General features: G+C 43.5%; 1 protein-coding gene across 1 annotated transcript in view; it reads left to right on the forward strand.

Annotated features, from left to right (window-relative positions):
* The window catches only part of TRIM45 (tripartite motif containing 45), a 640,498-nt gene that overhangs the window by 290,802 nt on the left and 328,596 nt on the right, over positions 1-21,100 (forward strand). The window contains exon 3 of the mRNA XM_044073131.1: positions 859-1,307. Coding sequence (XP_043929066.1) covers positions 859-1,307 — 449 coding nt within the window. The remainder of the gene's footprint in view (positions 1-858; positions 1,308-21,100) is intronic.

Raw genomic sequence — 21,100 nt, forward strand, 5'->3', positions numbered from 1 at the left:
CTAAATTAAGAAACCTTGCTCCCACAGGTACATCAAAGTGGAGGGGCCAACAAAAGCCTGATACACCTGAGGTATCACAGGACTCTGTTCACAAGACCTCCACCATACAACCACCCGGAGGTGGTCTTCATCCTCTTTTAGGCTTAATCCTCGTCAGGGGATAAGTGAGAATTTGTTAATTTGCTAGTTTGTCCCCCCCCCCAATCACCGTAGGGGCCATTCTCACGACCTGGGCTACTGCTTATGATCTGACTCCAATTTCTACTGGTCCCATTCAGGAAGTTAGTATAGGCAAATGATTTTCTCAAGATTTGGTGTAGGTAAATGATTTTCTCAGGATTTGGTGTAGGTAAATGATTTTCTCAGGATTTGTTACGGTGGAAGTGGAGGAAATAGGAACTGATTTCAAATCTTGTGGATTTATCTCTTTCCTGGCTTCGTTACCTTCACTAATGAGTATGCTTCTATGTGGTATGGAGATATCTGGTGTGGTACTTTGTAACACTACAGGATTTTGTTTGGTAGTTAAACAGCTAAGAGGTCATCCTATGTACTTTGTTTACATTTAGATTTGTTCAGCAGCATGATTTATATTGGATGGGGCCCAGTCTTCTTTTAACAAAGAATTTCTGTGCCAGTCATACTGGGAAATCTTCATGTAGAACAGTAACATGAATAATATTTTGCATGTGTTAAGCATGTACATACTTCTGAGTTTGGCACGCATTCAGTTGCAAATTTGCATGACTTGTACAAGCTTGCTGCTACATACCTTATTGTGTTCTTTATTTAGAATAGAAGTGTGAAATAATGGTTTGCAAAAACTGTTTTTCGTTTCTTTCTTTCTTTCCAACAAAGATGTCTGGATCTTTGCAAACGTTTAATACATCTCCAGTGAAGAGTGATGGCTTTCCACAAAAAAGATGTCCTGTTTGCAGGAATAGTTACTGTAATCCTAAAATACTGCCCTGCCTTCACACACTGTGTTCAGGTTGCATACAGGCATTGGAGACTTTTGCTGTAACTGATCCTCGAGGGGACCTGGAATCTGGCTCTGAGGGGTCGTGGCACGAAGACCTTCCTGTAGTTAGTATTTTGTGTCCAGTGTGTGATTCTCAGGTAGAACTGCCCCCAGGTGGAGTGGTGGCTTTGAGCAGTGATTATATGGCACAGAATGAAGTTTTCCTGGAGAGTCTTCATACTGAGGATAAACATTTGGTTTGTGATTTGTGCAGTGAAGATAATGCAGAAAAGTGGTGCAACATGTGCAGCGTTAAGCTGTGTGAATTCTGTGTCAAAGCTCACAGGTATGTAACCGCAGGATAGATTAACTATACTTTTTTAAAAAGAATCCACAGTATTAAATTATACTGTAATTTATCCACATTCTGCTACACCTTTTGATACTCTTGGTTTGTTGAAGGTTTATGCATTCAAAGCATTTTACTTGCATGTGTAATTGAATGCTGTTAATATTCTTAGTAAAATCTTGGACTACATTGTATCACACGTTAAATGTGCAACTTGCAGTGTGACATTAAACAAGGTAAGAGAAACAGTGTTGACACAACTAGGTCAGAAAATAATAGTAGCCAAATGTTGTTCCTACCTACTTCTCTGAATTAATGTAATTTTCTTTTTTGATATTTTAAAATTGTTTTATTAAGCACTAACGTTCAAAATGTATACTCGTGAAGCCAGACAGAGTTACACGTTTACTGCTTTGCATCTGTAACACTGAGTGACAAAATAATTAAGCTAATAATTGGAAATCTGTTGTAGGCAAATGCCCACATGACCTCTTATACACACACATGCATGTTTGCTGAATGGTTTGAGTTTGAACTTTCAAGAGAGACAGTAACCAGGTCATTTAAAAAATGTGTGCATGTATATGGAATACATTCATAATGCTATACACAGTGGTCTAAATCACACTCTGCCAAGCCCTGCTGCACCCACCCCCACCCCCTCCTTCTTATATGTAGCAACTCAGAGATCACACTATAATGAGAAAAAGGGAAAACCCCAGTCCCTGCTGTGCTGTGATGTCTTCAGCAAATGTGTGTTTTGGCCTGCTAAGTTTCTCATAATGCCATTTGGCATTATGAATAAACCATATTTATGTGTGTGCGTGTTTGTGTGTGTTTATTTTTATTTATATATATATATATATATATATATATATATATATATGTGTGTGTGTGTGTGTGTCTACTTTAAAACATTGAAATCTCATAACATTGAAAATCAAAACACTGAGACTATAAAATCGAAAATCCAAAACACTGAAAACCCAAAACAAAAACTCGGAGCACTGAAACTTTGCATCATAAGATTAAAAACTATAACGCATGTGTAAATAACATCCCCTCCACTTATAACACCACCAAACATACAAATGCACTTTTTACTACGTTTCTGCAGGGGAGCAACCCCCCCCCCCAACCCCCCCCATAAATTAAATATACCAACTCCAAGATCGCACTGCAGTGGAAAAAATGTAATTTCCTAACCTCAGTGTATTGCGATCACCATACAGGATGTAAACATAATTTCTAAATTACTTACCTGGAAGGCCTAAAAACACGTACAGATTGGCAAAATGAACACTTTTTCCCCCTACTCACTTCCCAGAACACTAACTTAACTTCCATGAAAGCAGCACATCCATATGTTTACATTCTGTATGGTGATCATGTTACAGTGGGGGCACTGTAGCGTGATCTAGGAGTTGGTATATTTAATTTACGGGGGTGGGGTACAGGAGGGCTCACCCCCCTGCAGAAATGTAGTAAAAAGTGTGTTTCTTACTTTGGTGTTATAGCTGTAGGGGATGTTATTTACATGTGCGTTGTAGTTTTCTGTGTTATGATGCACACCTTCAGTGATTTGAGTTTTCACTGTTTTGGGTTTTCATTGTTTTGAGTTTTCAGTGTTATGGCCTCAGTGTTTTGATTTTCAATGTTATGAGAATTCAATGTTTTGAAGTAGACCCTTGTACATATCTGATATACTGTCCCACCAAACATTAATATTGATAAGAGGAAAGTATAAACAATAAACAAAAAATGTTAAATGGAACCCCCCCCCCCCCCCAAAAAAAAAAGGAACTTATTTGCCCAGTAAGGAGCAGAACCATCCAACTGTCAATTATCTAAAGCTTTAGAAAAGTGTACTCTTCGACAGTAAAGCTTTGACAGTCTGCCACTTGAAAGGTGCCCTGAAGCTTTAAAGCTGGCTGGCTGTTGTATCCTTGGCAGGATATAACCCATACAGCTAAAGCTACTGCTACAGTGATCAATATTTTAAAGCTAGGAGTGTGTACTCTAATGGACTATCAAGAGCTTGTTCTGTACCTTTAAACAGGAATGCTCTTTTTTTTCCTGTCAGTTTAAAAGTTGTTTAAAGTAACTGAAATTTGTTTCTGTTGAGAAATTGTATTTATTTTACTTTGTGGGGTTGCAGAGTGTTTTAATATGCTTTTTTACTGTGTTTGTCTTGGGAAAAAGTAACTCTTAAAGAATTTTTATTTTTACTGGCATTTACTACTTGCTTTCCCTAGGAAAGAAGCACCATTTTCATCTTGACCATGAAACGATCCATCAGTCCCATAGTCAATCCTTCTTCAGCAGGAAAAAGAAAAGTTTAGCAAACATTCTTTGCCACCACAGCAGGCTAGAAATTTGTCTCGGTGCAGGTGGGTGATTCTGCTGTGGCTTTAGTTGCACCTCGGGTCACTCCCCTTTTACCTCTGATCCATCTGGTGTAGCACCTATAGACACTGTGGACCAGGGTTTATCCATGCCCTCTGCGGTCGTTGGGGCTCTGTCAGTGGACAAGGGAGACCCACTCTTGTTGGTCCTGAGAAAAGGAACATAGAAGGCTTCCCTGTTTGGTCAGAATGTTGTGCCAATTCCTGGGGAAGCTGCTGTCGCCATTAGTAATACAGTTGATCATATTTTTTCCAGACAAAAAGCAATAGAAAACTAAGTACATATCTCCTCCTCCTCAAATTTCCTTAGACAGAAGTAGTTTACTGTGTCTGACTCGGGGTTTAATTCTGGCTGTTGATCCTTTTTGTAAGCTAGTTTCTGGCAAAAGAGAGGGACACCTCCTTTTCTGAAGAAATTCAAGATTCTGAATCTGAACAGAAGGATGAAGGGACAGAGAGTTTTTTTTTCTTAGATTTCTGATTTAGACTCTGAGATTTCTAGAATATGCCAGTGTTTTCAGTGGGAGAACAAAGGTGTTACAGAAGGAATTTCTAGAACCTACACCCCTTCCTCCAGTCCTGCTAGTTTTAGAAGGATATGTCTGTGTGTTACTGCGTTCAGATGTTCTTTGTGTTTCATTGTTGCAGTCATTACATGTGGAGTTATCTGCCTGCAGGTAGCCCTCAGCCAGCCTGATTATCAAAGTCTTGGGTCCTGCGTCGGATGCTGTCTGTTCTTCCATGACGTCAGGTCGTCAGGGATATAAAGCATACAGCCAATGCCATTACATCAGTCTTTCTTGCTGTGCGGTGCCCGAAGCAGAAGCAGTTCGCAAGTGCTGGTCGGCCGACTCCTGAAATTTTTGTTTTCGAGTTTCAGAACCGAAGTCTTCAGAAAAGCTAAGTACCCCATTGGGGATCCTTTTTCTTGCTCTAAACCGATCTCAATAAAAGTTAACAATTGTATTACCTGTGGAAAGCAAATTACCTCATAAAGATTTTCATTCGTACTGCATTCCTTGCTAAGACCCAGACCACGACGTCCCTCGCTGTCGGTTTTGTGCCTTATTCAATCCTCGTACTATTCATCGTCTGTTCATTTTTGCATCAAACTATTTCGGTACTTGTTTAATTATCCAAAAATGGCTTCGGTAAGCCATCCGTCTACAGACATTCTGAAAAAACATAAAGATAAAGACAGAGACAGACTGCATAGGTCCAATGTTGCCGACGACTCTTCCGTTAAGCTAGCCGCCAGTTCGCCGGGACTCAGTGAGGTGCTTTCGCAGCCACTGATACCCACTACTTCAGATTTGCAGGCCTCTACTGAGACCCATTCAAAGTCCAGTATGCCGCGAGATGCTTCTTCAACCATGGAACCTGCAGATGTCTCTACCTTGGATGGGTCCAGAGCTGTTGTGCAGGCACTGGCTTCTGAGGGTGTATTCAGGCCTACAGACTTGCATTTCAAACAAATGCCATCTTCTTCTTCAAGGCCTAAAACTCGACCCACACCTAGAAAACCAATGTTCAAACCGCATGGTCAGGCCCATATGCCTAAAAAACAAATAAGAATGGCTGAAGACCTTATTACTTTAATTAGGGGAAGCCAGCCTTCTCCCTCTGAGACCTAGAACTGATTTTCCTTCTGATTCTTCTGATCAGGATTCTGAAATTTCTGTTTCTTCCGATTACCAGGATTTGCCCTTATCTACCTATGAGGATTCTGATGCAGAGGACTCCATTCCCTCTGCTTCTCCTCCAGAAGATTTTTCTTTTGGTGAAACGTTGCATACTCTTAGGGAGGATTACTCTGACTCCAAAAAGACGCTTAGGGAATTCTTACTTCTACCTTAACACAGGCCTTTAGCTATCCGTCCTGTCCTGGATATTGTAGGTGATGCCTTCTTGGAATCTAGCCTGGCCCCAGACACTTTACCTTCTTCTCCCAGGTAACCTGACCGGTATTACAGAGTACCTGACTCTCTCAAGTTCCTCTTAAAGAATCCTACTGCTTACCCAGAGACCATTTCCCAGGGACCTAAAGGCATTAAGGGTGCTACTGCCAAAATCCCTACCCCCTCTGATAGAGATTCCAGGGTCTTGGACAGATGGGGTAAGAAGGTATACACTTCTGCTACTTTGGTCATTAGGGCCTTAAACTGCCAGTTTCATATGTTAAAGTATCAGCAGCATATTATGGGACTACTTAAACAGAAAATTATGTTGATTCCTGACTGTGCTGAAAATAAAGGTTTACAGGATTTAATGCATTCTGCTGAACAAGTTGGTAAACATACTTTGCAATGTGGTTTTGACTCTTTAGAAGCATCTTGCAGGGCCGCTGTCACTGGGTCTGTAATTAGAAGGCATGCCTGGCTTAAGGAACAAAATTTGCCAGATCATGTTAAAGCTAAATTACTGGATGCTCCCTTAACCCAAGACCGCCTGTTTGGCAACAAAGCAGGAGACGTCCTTAAAAAGATGGAGGAAAAAGCTAAATCTGTGCAAACCGTTAAAGATTTCCTACAAGTACAGCCACCCAGATTCAGTAGGCCTGCTAAGAATTGATCCTTTCCTGTCTCTTCCAGGCCCAATCAGTCCAAACCCAAGAACAGCAGACCACCTTGGTACTCACAGACCTAAGCAGTGGGGGGCTTCCACTTCCAAAGCTGGAAGTAGTAAGACACCCCTATGGAAAACTGTCCGAATGACTGCTCAACTGCCTGCTCCCTTAGAGGGGAGAGATCTCCCTGCATGCAAAAAAACTGGGAACTCATTACCCAGGATAAATTGGTTTTAAATGTAGTTTCCCAAGGATACAGATTTCACTTCCAGACCTTACCAACCACAAACGGTTGGCCAGACCTACCTACTCCCAAATCAGTGGGCAGAGGCTCAACAGCAGGTTCTCTCTCTTCTAAGTATCAGGCCTATTCAACCGTCCCAGCAGAAGAAAGGGGACAAGGTTTTTACTCAAGACTTTTCCTGGTACCCAGAAAAGACAGCTTCTGGCGTCCTATACTGGACCTCTCTATTCTAAACACCTTTTTGGTAATCCCAAAATTCAAAATGCTAATACTTCATCAGCTGCTTCCTATGCTAGGCAAAGATGCCTGGTTGGCAACTTTAGACTTAAAGGAAGCTTACCTGCACATTCCAATAAGGGAATCTTGCAGGAAATACCTACGCTTCAAAGCAGGCTACATACATCAGTTCTCTGCACTTCCCTTTGGCTTATCTACTGCACCCAAGGTATTCACAAAGTGCCTAGCTCCAGTCATTGCATTTTGCAGGCAAAGAAATATTCAAATATACCCATACCTGGACGATTGTCTAATTCAGGCAGAAAGCCAAGACATGCTATTAAATCATCTGGCATTTGTAAAGAAACTTCTAACCTCACTGGGGTACACCATACACGAAAAAAAATCTCATCTAGTACCCTGCCAACAAATTGTATTCCTGGGAGCAAGCTCGAACACAACTTCCCAGATGGCTTACCTCACGCAAGAGAGACAAGTTTATTTGACAGCCTGCTTCAAACTACTGGCCACAAAGACCCAGCTCTCTGCAAGGAAAATCCTGCAAGCCCTGGGATTCATGGCCTCTTGCGGTCTACTAATTCCATATGCAAGACTGCATATGAGGAAACTACAATGGTATCTAAAAAGCCTATGGTGTCAACATTCTCAGGACCTGGAATCAATGATCCCTATCATTCCTTGTATAAAGACAGAGTTCCTTTGGTGGGCAGAGGCCTACTACCACAAGAAGGGACTGCCATTCACTCTACCCCTTGCCGCCCAAACCCTAACAACAGACGCATCAGACTTTACATGGGGGGCTCACTTTACAGGGCAGTGCATTCAGGGCAAATGGAACCAGAGTCAGATGCACCTCCATATCAATCAAAAAGAAATGTTAGCTGTACAGAATTCCCTGACAGCCTTCAAGGACCACATTCTTTTAGGACAGTTATTGGTAAAGACAGACAACACCACTGTTATGCGGTACATAAACAAGCAGGGGGGGAACCCATTCGTATCCTCTCTGCAGAGTAGCCATGGCTCTGTGGAATACAACCTTGAACTACCAAGTGCACCTACAAGCTTAATTCCTGCCAGGCAAACTAAATTCACTGGCAGATGACTTAAGCAGAAATCTCATTGACCCACAGGAGTGGAAACTGGAACCAAAGATATTCAGCATTTTGAAAAACAAAATAAAACCCAGAGATAGACCTGTTTGCCTCCCCTCAGAACTACCAGTTGGACAAATTCTGCACAAGGACTTCCACAGTCAAGCTTCGAAAGTGGATGCCCTGTCCTTCACCTGGGAAAGCCTCTCAGTTTATGCCTTTCCCCCTCTGCCTCTCCTCTCGAAAGTTCTGCTAAAGATCAAACAAGACAAACCAAGGACAGTACTGATTGCACCAGACTGGCCACACCAGCACTGGTACCCCCTCTTGCGCAGTATGTCATTGCTGGAACCATGGCACATGCCTCAGATCCCTTCCCTGCTGTCCCAGCAGGAGGCCCAGATTCTGCACCCCAGCTTCAAACCCTGAACCTTGAAGCCTGGCTAATTCCCTGCGCTCTCCAATAGCATCCCTCAGTAAGCAGGTGCTAGATGTCATTCTGGAGGCAAGAAGGCCTAGTACTAGAAAATCCTATGCTGAAAATTGGAAAAGATACTGTTCCTGAAGCCAGACTCAAGGGATGGGCACAACAGTGCCCAGCTTACTGCATATTCTTCAGTACTTAACAGAGAATGTTCCACAAGGGCCTTTCCTTCTCATCAATTAAAATTCATGCCTCAGCCATTACAGCACATTATAATAATGAGCCACCCCTCTTCTCTCACCCCCTGCTGAAACAATTCCTCAGAGGGGCCAAAAATTTAAGACCATCCAGGAGAGCCCCTACTCCAGCCTGGGACCTTAACTTTGTATTGGAAAGTCTCACTCTATCTCCTTTTGAGCCAGCTGCAACTGCAGAGTTGAAATTCCTTTCTTGGAAAACTGCCTTCCTTCTAGCCATCACTTCAGCAGTAAGAGTGTCTGAATTACAGGCCCTCATGGCAGTGGAGCCCTTCATCATCTTCCATGCTGACAGGGTGTTCCTCAGGACCAATCCTTCCTTTATGCCCAAGGTGATTTCCAGTGTGGCCCTTAATCAGTCCATTCATTTGCCTACCTTTTTTCCTAATCCACAGAACAAAGGAGAACAAATACTGCACTCTTTGGATGTGCACAATCAATTTAGATTTTATTTGGACAGGACTAAGCCTCTCCGAAAAACTGAACAGCTTCTAGTTGCCTTTGCTGCAGGGGCAGAGGGGAAGGCCTTTTCAAAGCAAACCATTTCTAAGTGGATAGGCCATTGCATTCATTTCTGCTATAAGCACCATGGAAAAACTACCCCACAGGGGATAAGATCACATTCCACCAGGGCTGCATCTACCTCTACAGCCTTTCTCAGAGGTGTCACTACCAGAGACATCCTAGAAGCTGCTACCTGGAGCTCTGTACATACTTTCACCAGTCATTACCACTTGCCTATTTTTTCTAAATCCAGAGCTGGTTTTGCCACTGCAGTCTTGCAGGGCTTAATAGCTGCTCCTAATGCTCTCTAACTTCCTCCCTTTCTTAGCTTTGGGAATCAACCCAAATGTAATGACTGCAACAGTGAAACACGAAGAACATAGTACAGTTGTGTACACTTACCATAAATGTAGATGTTCGAGTGTATTCACTGTTGCAGATGTTCTTCATCTCACATTGCTGCAGTCCTTACACTTGGGTAGTCCGCTGTCCTCGGTCGGCCCGAATATCAAAGTATAAGGCTGACGTCGGTCAAGGCGCATTTGACTGACATCAGGACGTCAGGGTACAAATGCGCATGACCGACGTCATATCCTCAGTCTTTTTTGCCGCATGGTCCGATGCAGAAGCAGCATTGCAAGTGCCGGTTGGCGTTCTGAGATTTTTCGATTCAAGTTTCAGACCGAGTTCAAAGTTGGCTAAGTACCCGTTGGGAATATTTTAGTTTTTTCTTGCCTCAGTGATTTACCGGATGTCAGAAAAAGTTAATAATTGCATTTCTTGTGGGAAACAGATACCGCATAGAGATTATCATACTTTGTGTATTCCTTGCTTAGGGCCTGAGCACGACGTTGTTGGCTGTCGCTCTTGTGCTAGATTTAATAAACGCACTATAAAGAGAAGGTTGGATTGTGCAAGGTTAGTCTTTGGGAAGCGGTGTAATTATAAAATGCCGCCGGATGCTCCGGCCTTCAAGAAGCGCAAGGACAAGGCAGTTAAGCCTAGGCTAGAAGAACCGTCTGTACCAGACGCCGGTTCTTTAGAGGTGTCGGTGGAGCCGGTGGCTCCGCCGGAGGTTTCTTTGTGTTCCCAGGGTGAGACCTTATTATTGCAAGATGTGGCCTCTCAGGAGGCAAGTCAGGCTGAGGGGGCTTCTCAGGTTACTATACTCCCTCCCTTCCTAGGGTGGCTAGGCCCTCTCCTTCTGTTTCAAAGGCTTCTCCCAGGGGCAGGCCAGGTTTGGCTTCAGTTGGTGTTACCCCTAGCTCTTCAGGTACTGTGCCCAAGAAGCATATGCTCAAAATGGCAGAAGATTTGATTACTTTAATTAGGGGTTCTATGCCCCCTCCTGATAAGAGACCTAGGTTGGAGCCTGAGCTGGGGGTTTTGAGCAGGCTTCAGATGTTTCAGAGTCTTCGGCTGAAGACTTGCAGGAGTACTCTCCTTATTCTGATTCTGATGTGGATGATTCTACTCCTTCTGCTTCTCCTCCTGAGGATTTTTCTTTTTCAGAAACTCTACATTCGATGAGCGAGCATTTTAAGTGGGTCCGTCAGGACTTCTCTGATTCCAGCAAAAGCCTTAGCAAATTTTTGTTTTACCCCAGCATAGGCCTTTGGCTATACCTCCTGTTTTGGATGTAGTAGAAGATGTTTTACAGAGGCTTCTCTTAATCCTGATTCTTTGCCTCCTGCTCCTGTTAAGCCGGATAGGTATTACAGGGTGCCTGAAGCTCATAAGTATCTTTTAAGAGTCCTAGGGCTGACCCAGAAACTGTTAGTCAGGGGCCTAAGGGTGTTAAGGCTTCTGTTGTTAAGAATCCGGTTCCTGCAGACAAAGAGGCTAGGGCCTTGGATAGATGGGGAAAGAAAGTTTATACTTCTTCCACTCTTGCTATGAGGGCTTTGAATTGCCAGTTTCACATGTTGAAATACCAGAACTATCTCCTTTCACAATTAAAGTCTAAGGTTGATGCTCTGGCAGTGGGTATTGATTGTAAAGAGTTGCAAGATTTAGTGCATGTTTCTGAACAGGTGGGTAAGCATTCTTTGCAATGTGGTTTTGATGCTGTACAGGCCTCGTCTAGGGTGGCTGCCACTGGGTCAGTTCTTCGCAGGCACGCCTGGCTAAGGGATCAAAATTTATCTGAACATGTTAAAACAAGGATTTTAGATGCTCCTTTACAATCTGACGTGTTGTTTGGTCCTCCTGTTGAGGCAGTTTTAAAGAAAATGGAAGACAAGGCTAAGTCTATGCAGACTGTTAAAGATTTTTTGCAGGTCCAGCCTCCAAAGTTTAGTAGAAATTGGCCTACTAAGGGGTGGACGTATCCTTCTTATGATTCCCAGTCTAGGGGTAGATCTAGACGTGGTAGGGGCAGAGCTCAGGGCTCTTTCAGGCCTAGAACAGGGAATTCTCCTGCACAGTCTTCGGGTGAGGGCAGGGGTCAGTCCTTTCGTAAACAGACCCAATGACCTACCTTTTCAGCTGCCAGAGCCTTCTCGTCTGGCAGCACCTTTGGGAGGAAGGTTGGCACTTTTCAAAGAAAATTGGAGTTTAATTACCCAAGACAGATGGGTATTGGATATCATACACCACGGTTACAGGTTTTATTTCCATACCTTGCCTCCTTTCAAAGGCATGCCAGACGTTCCTCCTCAACAAAGAATAGAGGCTCACAAGCAAGTTTCTCTGTTACTCCAAATACAGCCGGTCCCTATGCCAGAAGTGGGCCTAGGATTTTATTCTCGCCTGTTCCTAGTACCAAAGAAGGGGAACACGTGGAGACCAATTTTGGATTTATCTACCCTCAACACTTATCTGGACATTCCCAAGTTCAAAATGTTGACGTTACAGCAGCTTTTACCTCTGCTGGGCAAAGATCATTGGATGGTAACTTTGGATCTCAAGGAGGCTTACCTTCATGTTCCTATCAGACTAAGTTGCAGGAAGTATATGCGTTTTCGAGCTGGGACTTCTCACTATCAGTTCTCTGCATTGCCCTTTGGCTTATCTACTGCGCCCAGAGTATTCACGAAAGTTCTGGCTCCAGTGATAGCTTTCTTCAGACTAAAAGGAATACAGATCTATCCTTATTTGGACGACTGCCTGATTCTGGCTCAAGGAAGGGAAGAGCTTCTTCATCATTTGGAATATGTGATAGCAGTGCTAAGATGCCTGGGGTATTCTGTGAACGAAATAAAGTCCAGTCTAGTACCCTCTCAGGACATGTGCTTTCTGGGTGTGAGACTGAATACAGCATCCCAGATGGCCTTTTTAACCCCGGACAAACAAAAGAGTCTATCCCTTTACTTCCATCAACTATCTCATCAGTCCGGGCTGACTGCAAGGACAGTCCTTCAAGCCTTAGGGTTCATGGCATCTTGTATTCTGGTGCTTCCCAATGCCAAACTGCATATGAGGAAGCTGCAATGGTATCTCAAAATGTATGGACACAGCACTGCCAGGATCTAGACACTGTCATTCAAATAATACCTTGCATTCAAAAGGAATTTTTGTGGTGGGCTCAGGAATGTCACCTAAACAAGGGACTCTCTGTGACCCGGCCAGAGGCGAGTCAGATTTTAACGACAGATGCCTCAGACAAAGCTTGGGGAGCTCATCTAAATGGAAAGCGGATACAAGACAAGTGGCCTGCCAGACTACAACATCTACATATCAACCTGAAGGAGATGTTAGCAGTCCAGTTTGCATTAATAGCTTTCAAGGATTTACTTCTTCCAGGGCAGGTGTTGATTCTAACAGACAACACAACTGTCATGTGGTACATCAACAAGCAAGGGGGAACGCATTCTTACCCTCTATGCAGGCAAGCAATGATTTTGTGGGAGACTGCTCTCAGTTTACAGCTCAATCTTCAGGCAAGGTTTCTGCCAGGAGCACAGAACTCCTTAGCAGATGTGTTGAGCAGACGAATTATGGATCCCCACGAGTGGAAATTGGATCCTCATGTATTTCAGAAATTGACAGTGTCATGGGGAACTCCAGACATAGATCTGTTCGCTTCTCCACTAAACCATCAGCTGCCAAAGTTTTGCACAAAAAGGTTTCATCCCACAGCTTGGGAAGTGGATGCTCTTTCTTTCAATTGGAGCAATCTTCATGTGTATGGCTTTCCTCATCTGCCTCTCCTCCCAAAGGTACTTCTAAAGGTCAGACAGGACAAGCCAAGGATGATTTTAATAGCTCCAGATTGGCCTCGACAGCACTGGTACCCATTACTGAGGAGTCTGGTACGGAAGCCTCCATGGCCTTTGCCTTCGATTCCACACCTGTTGTCACAGGAGGACAGCCATTTGCTGAATGTCAAACTTCACTCTCTTCACCTAACAGCCTGGCATATTCTGTTTTGAACCATAGAGGGTCTCAACTTCCACAACAAGTTTTGAATGTGATTTTGGAAGCTAGAAGGCCTAGTACAAGGAAAGTGTACGCAGATAAATGGAAGAGATTTTTATTTTGGAGTGCAGCAAAAGATTTTGATGTTTCTGAGCCTAATTTGAGTGTGGCTCTTCAATATCTTACTGAGTTACTGGACAAAGGTTTGTCTTTCTCTTCTATTAAGGTTCATGCTGCAGCAATTTCGCTCACTATGATTGTGTCCCACCATTGTTTTCTCATCCTTTGTTCAAGCAATTTCTTAGAGGGGCAAAGAATATAAGACCCCCACGAAGAGCTCCTACTCCTGCATGGGATCTCAATTTTGTGTTGGAGAAACTCACTCTACAACCTTTGAGCCTGCAGCTACTTCTGAGTTGAAATATTTATCATGGAAGACTGCTTTTTTGTTGGCAATTACCTCTGCAAGAAGGGTTTCTGAATTGCAGGCCCTTATGGCGTTGAGCCTTTCTTGATTTTCCATAAGGATAGGGTATCATTACGTACTAATCCTTCCTTTATGCCTAAGGTGGTTTCTAGTGTGGCTTTAAACCAAACTATTCATTTGCCTACTTTTTATGCAAATCCCCAAAATAAAGGGGAAAAGATTTTGCACACTTTGGATGTACACAGGCAGTTGCGTTATTATTTGGACAGAACTAAAGGGTTCAGGCACTCTCAGCAGTTGTTTGTTTCTTTTGCTTTGAGTTCTCAGGGCAAGCCTGTGTCAAAACAAACTATTTCTAAGTGGATTGGGTTTTGCATTGCTTTCTGTTATTCCCATCATGGCAAGGAGGTTCCAGCTGGGATTAGGCCTCATTCCACTAGGGCTACTGCCACTTCAACAGCTTTTTGAGGGAGTGGCAACCAAGGATATTTTGGAGGCAGCTACTTGGAGTTCAGTGCATACTTTCTCTAGGCATTATCACCTGCCACTTTACTCTAAATCCAGGGCTGGTTTTGCCACTGCTGTTTTGCAGGGCATGTTGGCAGCTCCTGCTTCCTTGTAGTTAGCCATCCTCCCTTACCTCTGCTTTGGGATTCTACCCAAGTGTAAGGACTGCAGCAATGTGAGATGAAGAACATAGTACAGTTTTGTACCTACCATAAATGTAGATGTTCAAGATCCACATTGCTGTAGTCCAATTTACCCTCCCTCCTTCCCCTCTGTAGTTAGAGGTGGTTGTGTGGGTTGGGTTGTACATATTGTGTATATTGTTTATATTGTACATATAGTTAGTGCAAGGGTGGTTGGTTGGTTGTTTGCTGTCTTTTGGTTTTGACCTTTATTTTTAGGGTCTTCTGACATCTGGGGCAAGAAAAGACTGAGGATATGACGTCGGTCATGCGCATTTGTACCCTGACGTCCTGATGTCAGTCAAATGCGCCTTGACCGACGTCAGCCTTATACTTTGATATTCGGGCCGACCGAGGACAGCGGACTACCCAAGTGTAAGGACTGCAGCAATGTGGATCTTCGAACATCTACATTTATGGTAGGTACAAAACTGTACTTTCTGGTTACCCTCCCTCCAGCCACCTGACTTTTTTTTGGCTATACCTTGCTTCTTGATTAGTGTATTTGCTTTTTGTTGGCAGTGTAACCTTATATAATTGCTTCCCATTATGGGGGCACCTGACATCTGGGGCAAGAAAAACTGATGTAATGGCGTTGGCTGCATGCTTTATACCCCTGACGACCTGACGTCATGGAAGAAGAGACAGCATCCGACGCAGGACCCAAGACTTTGATAATCAGGCCGGCTGAGGGCTACCTGCAGGCATATAACCCCAAATGTAATGACTGCAACAGTGAATTCACTCGAGCATCTACATTTATGGCAAGTGTACACAACTGTACTTTTTCCTGACAGTCAGCCATCTGCCCCTAAAAAGGCAGGTAGGAAGTATAAACTTCACAGTTTCCAAACTGATCCAGCGGCTATAGCTCTAGTTAATCCTTCTGCTGCTAAACTTAGTCAATTCCAATCCTACACTTTCTGATATGGTGGGGAAGATTATTGCTAAGTATAAGAAAAAAAATGATGCTTCTGCTACTTCAATTTTCAGAATTTTAAATTGTCATTGGCCTGTGTGAGGTGTGTTCTAACTAATTGTGAAAGTATGAGGAATATTTTGTCTGCCATTTCTTCTTGTGAGGAAAGATCTACTTTAAATTTAATTTCTTCAGTTCAAGTCACTACTCACTGTATTCAATGTGTGTATGACTCTGTTAATACTTCAAGAGCTATGGCCACTGGTACTCTTTTTTTGAAGAAATTTGCATGGCTGCATTCTCAGAATCTCTCAGATGATGATAAAAATAAGATTTTAAATTTTAATTTGGATACAAGTTTTGTTTCTGGCCTCTCTGTTGTAGAAATGATCAAAAAGTGCAATGAAAGGGGTAAGCCGATATAGTCAAAGATTTGTCAGCCCTCCTTTTCCACATTTGTTTCCAAGGGGAATCTCTTTAACTCTTCACACAATTTTGGTTAAAAATGAAATTAACAGTCTCAGCAAGATGCAGGTAAGCAGACGTTTAAAAAAAAATGGCAAGGGGGGACTCCAAGAAGAATTCTGGAAACTACCAAAAACCAATTACGGTCCAGTAAGTCAGAATGACTGAGACTTTGTTCTACCTCCCACCCTAACAGCCCTTTTTTTCTTCCAGAAAGTCTAAAGCTCCACTTTCCTCTTTGGCATCAGCTAGTCCTGGACAAATGGGTTCTGAAGATCATGGGTCATGGGTTACAAATGGTAGTGGGAGGAAAGTCCTCCTTTCCAGTCAGTAATTCCTCATCCTGCAGACCAGAATTTCTTGTTTCCACCTGTCCATCATATGCTTTCCGGGGAGTGATAGAACCAGTTCCCCCTTCCCAGGTAGGAAAGGGTGTTTTATTCAAGAATGTGTTTTTAGTGCCAAAGAAAGAAAATGCTAGGAGACAGTTCTGGATCTTAAACGTTTTTATAATAGTGCCCACATTCTGTTCTTCCTTGTTCAAGTTTCCTGGTAACACTAGATTTAAAAGATGCTGTTCATCCAGATTTCCGGCATTTCTTAAGGTTCTCTGTATCTGGATCAGGTTATCAATTCTAACTTACCCTTTGGACTATCTGCAGCACCATGAGTGTTCATAAGGTGTCTAGCTCCAATTATAGCTCATTGCAGGCCACAGAGTATCCACATTTGTCCTTATTTAGACAACTTGCATGTCTTTGCAGAGTCTTTTTCAAAGTCTCAGGAATATCTCTCGAGTGAGAGATCTCTTACACAAGCTGGGATTCCAAGAGAACATTCAAAAGAATTGAGTCCATCTCACAGGATTGTGTTCCTGGTATGTCAGCTAGACACCAAAGTTCAGAGTTTTTCTTCCAGTGGAAAAAAACAACAGATCAGGTAGCTCTATTTCTCAGGTTTTCCACTTGGACTTCAGTCACTGTGAGGGAAAACCTTTGGATTTTGTGTCTCATGGCTAAATCCAGGTCTCCCCTTATTCTCCTTGATGTTCTTCTCATGGCTTAATCCAGGTCTCCCCGTATTCTCCATGATGTTCTTCATGTTTCACTGTTGCAGTCATCACATTTGGGTTATCTGCCTGCAGGTAGCCCTCAGCCGGCCTGAATACCAGAGTCTTCGGATTTCTGCATCGGATGCTGTCGCTTCTTCCTTGACGTCAGGTCGTCAAGGGTATAAAACATGCAGCCAATGCCATTACATCAGTCTTTCTTGCCGTGCAGTGCCTGAAGCAGAAGCAGTTCGCAAGTGCCGGTCGTCCGACTCCTGACATTTTCATTTTCGAGTTTCAGAACCGAAGTCTTCAAGTAAAAGCTAAGCACCCCACTGGGGAAACTTTTTCTTGCTGAAAACCGATGTCAGTAAAAGTAAAAAATTGCATTACTTGTGGAAAGCAAATACCTCAAAGATTTTCATTCGTACTGTATTCCTTGCCTAGGCCCTGGCCACGATGTACCTTGCTGTCGGTTTTGTGCCTTATTTAGACCACGAACTATTCGTTGTTGGTATATTTTCGCTTCTAAATATTTTGGTGGTCGGTTCAATTATCCTGATATGTCTTCGGTAAGTCATCCCACTACCGACAAAACGCAAAGATAAAGACAGGCCGCCTAGGTCCAAAGCTTCCTTCGACGCTTCTCCTAAGCCAGTCGCCAGTTCGCTGGTACTCATTGAGACGCTTTCGCAGCCCCTGATACCCACTACTTCAGATTCGCAGGCCTCTACTGAGACCCATTCGGAGTCCGGTATGCCGCCAGATGCTTCAACTGTGGAACCTGTAGATGTCTCTGCCTTGGATGGGTCTGGAGCCACTGTGCAGGCACCAGCTTCTGAGGGTGTATTCAGGCCTACTGACTTGCATATTAAACCGACGCCATCTTCTTCTTCAAGGCCTAAAACTCGAACCATGCCTAGAAAACTGACTCCCAGACCACATGGTCAGGCCTCTATGCCTAATAAACAAATGATAATAATGGCTGAAGACCTTATTACTTTAATCGGGGGAAGCCAACCTTCCCCCGAGACCTAGGACTGAGTTTGCTTATGATACTTCTGACCAGGATTCTGAATTTTTTGTTTCCTCTGATGACCAGGATTTACCCTTATCTACCTATGAGGATTCTGATGCTGAGGACTGTATTCCTTCTGCTTCCCCCCCAGAGGATTTCTCTTTTGGTGAAACCTTGCATACTCTCACGGAGCATTTTTGTTGGGAAAGTCAGGATTTCTCTGATTCTAAAAAGAGGCTTAGGGATTTCTTACTCCTGCCCCAGCACAGGCCTTTAGCCATGCCTGCTGTACTAGACATTGTTGATGATGCCTTTTCGGAATCTAGCTTGGCCCCTGACTCTTTACCTCCTGCTCCCAGAAACCTGATCGATATTACAGGGTCCCTGACTCTCACAAGTTCCTTTTTGAAAATCCTACTGCGGATGCTGAGACCATTTCACAGGGACCCAAGGTCATTAAAGCTACTACTGCCAAAAATCCTATCCCCTCTGATAGAGACTCCAGGGTGTTGGATAGATGGGGTAAGAAGGTATACACTTCTACAACTTTGGCCATTAGTGCCTTAAATTGCCAGTTTCATATGTTAAAGTATCAGCAGCATATTATTGGATTCCTTAAACAGAAAATGATGTTGATTCCTGATTGTGCTGAAAATAAGGATTTACAGGATTTACTGCATTCAGCTGAACAAGTTGGAAAACATACTTTGCAATGTGGTTTTGATTCACTTGAGGCATCTTGCAGGGCTGCTGTAACTGGGTCTGTAGTTAGAAGGCATGCTTGGGTTAAGGAAGCAATCCTTGCCAGATCATGTTAAAGCAAAATTACTGGATGCTCCCTTAAACCAGGACCGCCTGTTTGGCAACAAGGCAGAAGTTGTTCTTAAAAAGATGGAGGAAAAAGCTAAATCTATGCAAACTGTTAAAGATTTTTTACAGGTACAACCTCCAGGGATTAGTAGGCATTGGCCTTCTAAAAACTGGTCCTTTCCTGCCTCTTCCAGACCTTCTCAGTCCAAATCCAGATCCAGCAGAGCTCCCAGGTTTCAGTCCCAGGGTACGCACAGGACTAAGCAGTGGGGGGGTTTCCACTTCCAAATCTGGGAGTAATAAAACTCCCCCTATGGTAAACTGTCTCAGTGACTTCTTTTTAAAACCTCCAAGCACTTCTCAACTGACTGCCCCTTTGGGGGAAAGATTGCTCTCCATAAAGAACTGGGAACTCATTACCCCAGGATAAATGGGTTTTAAATATGGTGTCTCAGGGATACAGATTTCACTTCCACACGTTACCAACACCAAGCAGGTGGCCAGATCTACCCCCAAATTAGTGGGCAGAGGCCCAAAAGCAAGTACTTTCTCTATTAAGCATGGGGGCTATTCAGTTGGTACCAAAAGAGGAAAAGGGACAAGGTTTCTACTCAAGACTTTTCCTGGTATCCAGAAAAGACAATTCATGACGTCCTATCCTGGACCTGTCTACTCTAAACACCTTTTTGGTGATTCCAAAATTCAAGATGCTGACTCTTAACCAGTTGCTCCCTATGCTAGGCAAAGACTCCTGATTGGCAACACTAGATTTAATGGAAGCATACCTGCACATCCCGATCAGGGAATCTTGCAGAAGATACCTATGCTTCAAAGCAGGCTACACGCACTATCAGTTCTCTGCACTGCCCTTTGGCTTATCTACTGCGTCTAGGGTATTGACAAAGTGCCTAGCTCCAGTCATTGCGTTTTGCAGGCAAAGAAATATTCAAATATATCAATGCCTGGACGATTGTCTAATTCAGGCAGAAAGCCAGGACATACTTTTGAATCATCTGGCCTTTGTACAAAGGGTGCTAACTTGTCTGGGGTACACCATAAACGAAAATAAATCACATCTGGTACCCTGTCAACAAATTATATTCCTGGGAGCAAGCTTGAACACAACTTCCCAGATGGCTTTCCTCATGCCAGAGAAACAAATTAATTTGACAACCTACTTCAAACAAGTGGCCAAAAACCCTGCTATCTGCAAGGCAACTACTACAAGCCTTGGGGTTCATGGCCTCCTGCATTCTTCTAATTCCATATGCAAAGCTGCATATGAGGAAACTACAGTGGTATCTAAAAAGCCTATGGTGTCAGCATTCTCAGGATCTAGAAGCAATGATTCCTATCATACCTTGCCTACGTCTAGAGTTCCTTTTGTGGGCAATGGCCTGCCACCAAAACAAGGGACTGTCATTTACACTACCCCCTGCCACCCAACCCTAACAACAGATGCATCAGACTATGTATGGGGGGGCTCACCTGGCAGGAAAGTGCATTCAGGGCAAATGGAACCCAAGTCAAAGGCACCTGCATATCAATCAAAAAGAAATGTTAGCTGTACAGAATGCTCTGACAGCCTTCAAGGCCACATTCTTCAGGACAATTAATGGTAAAGACTGACAACACCACTGTTATGTGGTAAATAAGCAGGGGGGTACACATTCTTACCCCCTCTGCAGACTAGCCATGGCATTGTGGAACACATACCCTGAGATACCAAGTGCATCTACAAGCTCAATTCCTGCCAGGAAAACTAAATACACTGGCAGATGATCTAAGCAGAAACCTCATGGATCTACATGAGTGGAAACTGGAGCCAAAGATTTTCAACTTGTTGACAAGCAAATGTGGGAGCCCAGATGTAGACCTGTTTGCCTCCTCCCAGAACTATCAATTGGACAAATTTTGCACATGGACTCCCCACAAACAAGCTTGGAAAGTGGATGCTGTGTCCTTCAGCTGGAAAAATCTATCAGTTTATGCCTTTCCTCCTCTGCCTCTGCTCTCCAAAGTATTACTAAAGATCAGACGACAAACCAAGGATGATTTTGATTGCACCAGACTGGCCACGCCAACACTGGTACCCCCTCTTGCGCAGTGTGTCACTGTTGACCCCATGGCACCTGCCTCAGACTCCTACCCTGTTGTCTCAGCAGGAGAACCAGATTCTGCACCCTCAACTTCAAACACTGAACCTAGCAGCCTGGCTAATTACCTAATCTCTCCTTTGTCATCCCTCAGTAAACCAGTGATGGATATCATTTTAGAGGCAAGGAGGTCTAGGACTAGAAAATCTTATGCTGAAAAATGGAAAA

Source organism: Protopterus annectens, chromosome 5.part1 (genome assembly GCF_019279795.1).
Source record: "Protopterus annectens isolate FY-2018-M chromosome 5.part1, PAN1.0, whole genome shotgun sequence".
NCBI classification, from domain to species: Eukaryota; Metazoa; Chordata; order Ceratodontiformes; family Protopteridae; genus Protopterus; species Protopterus annectens.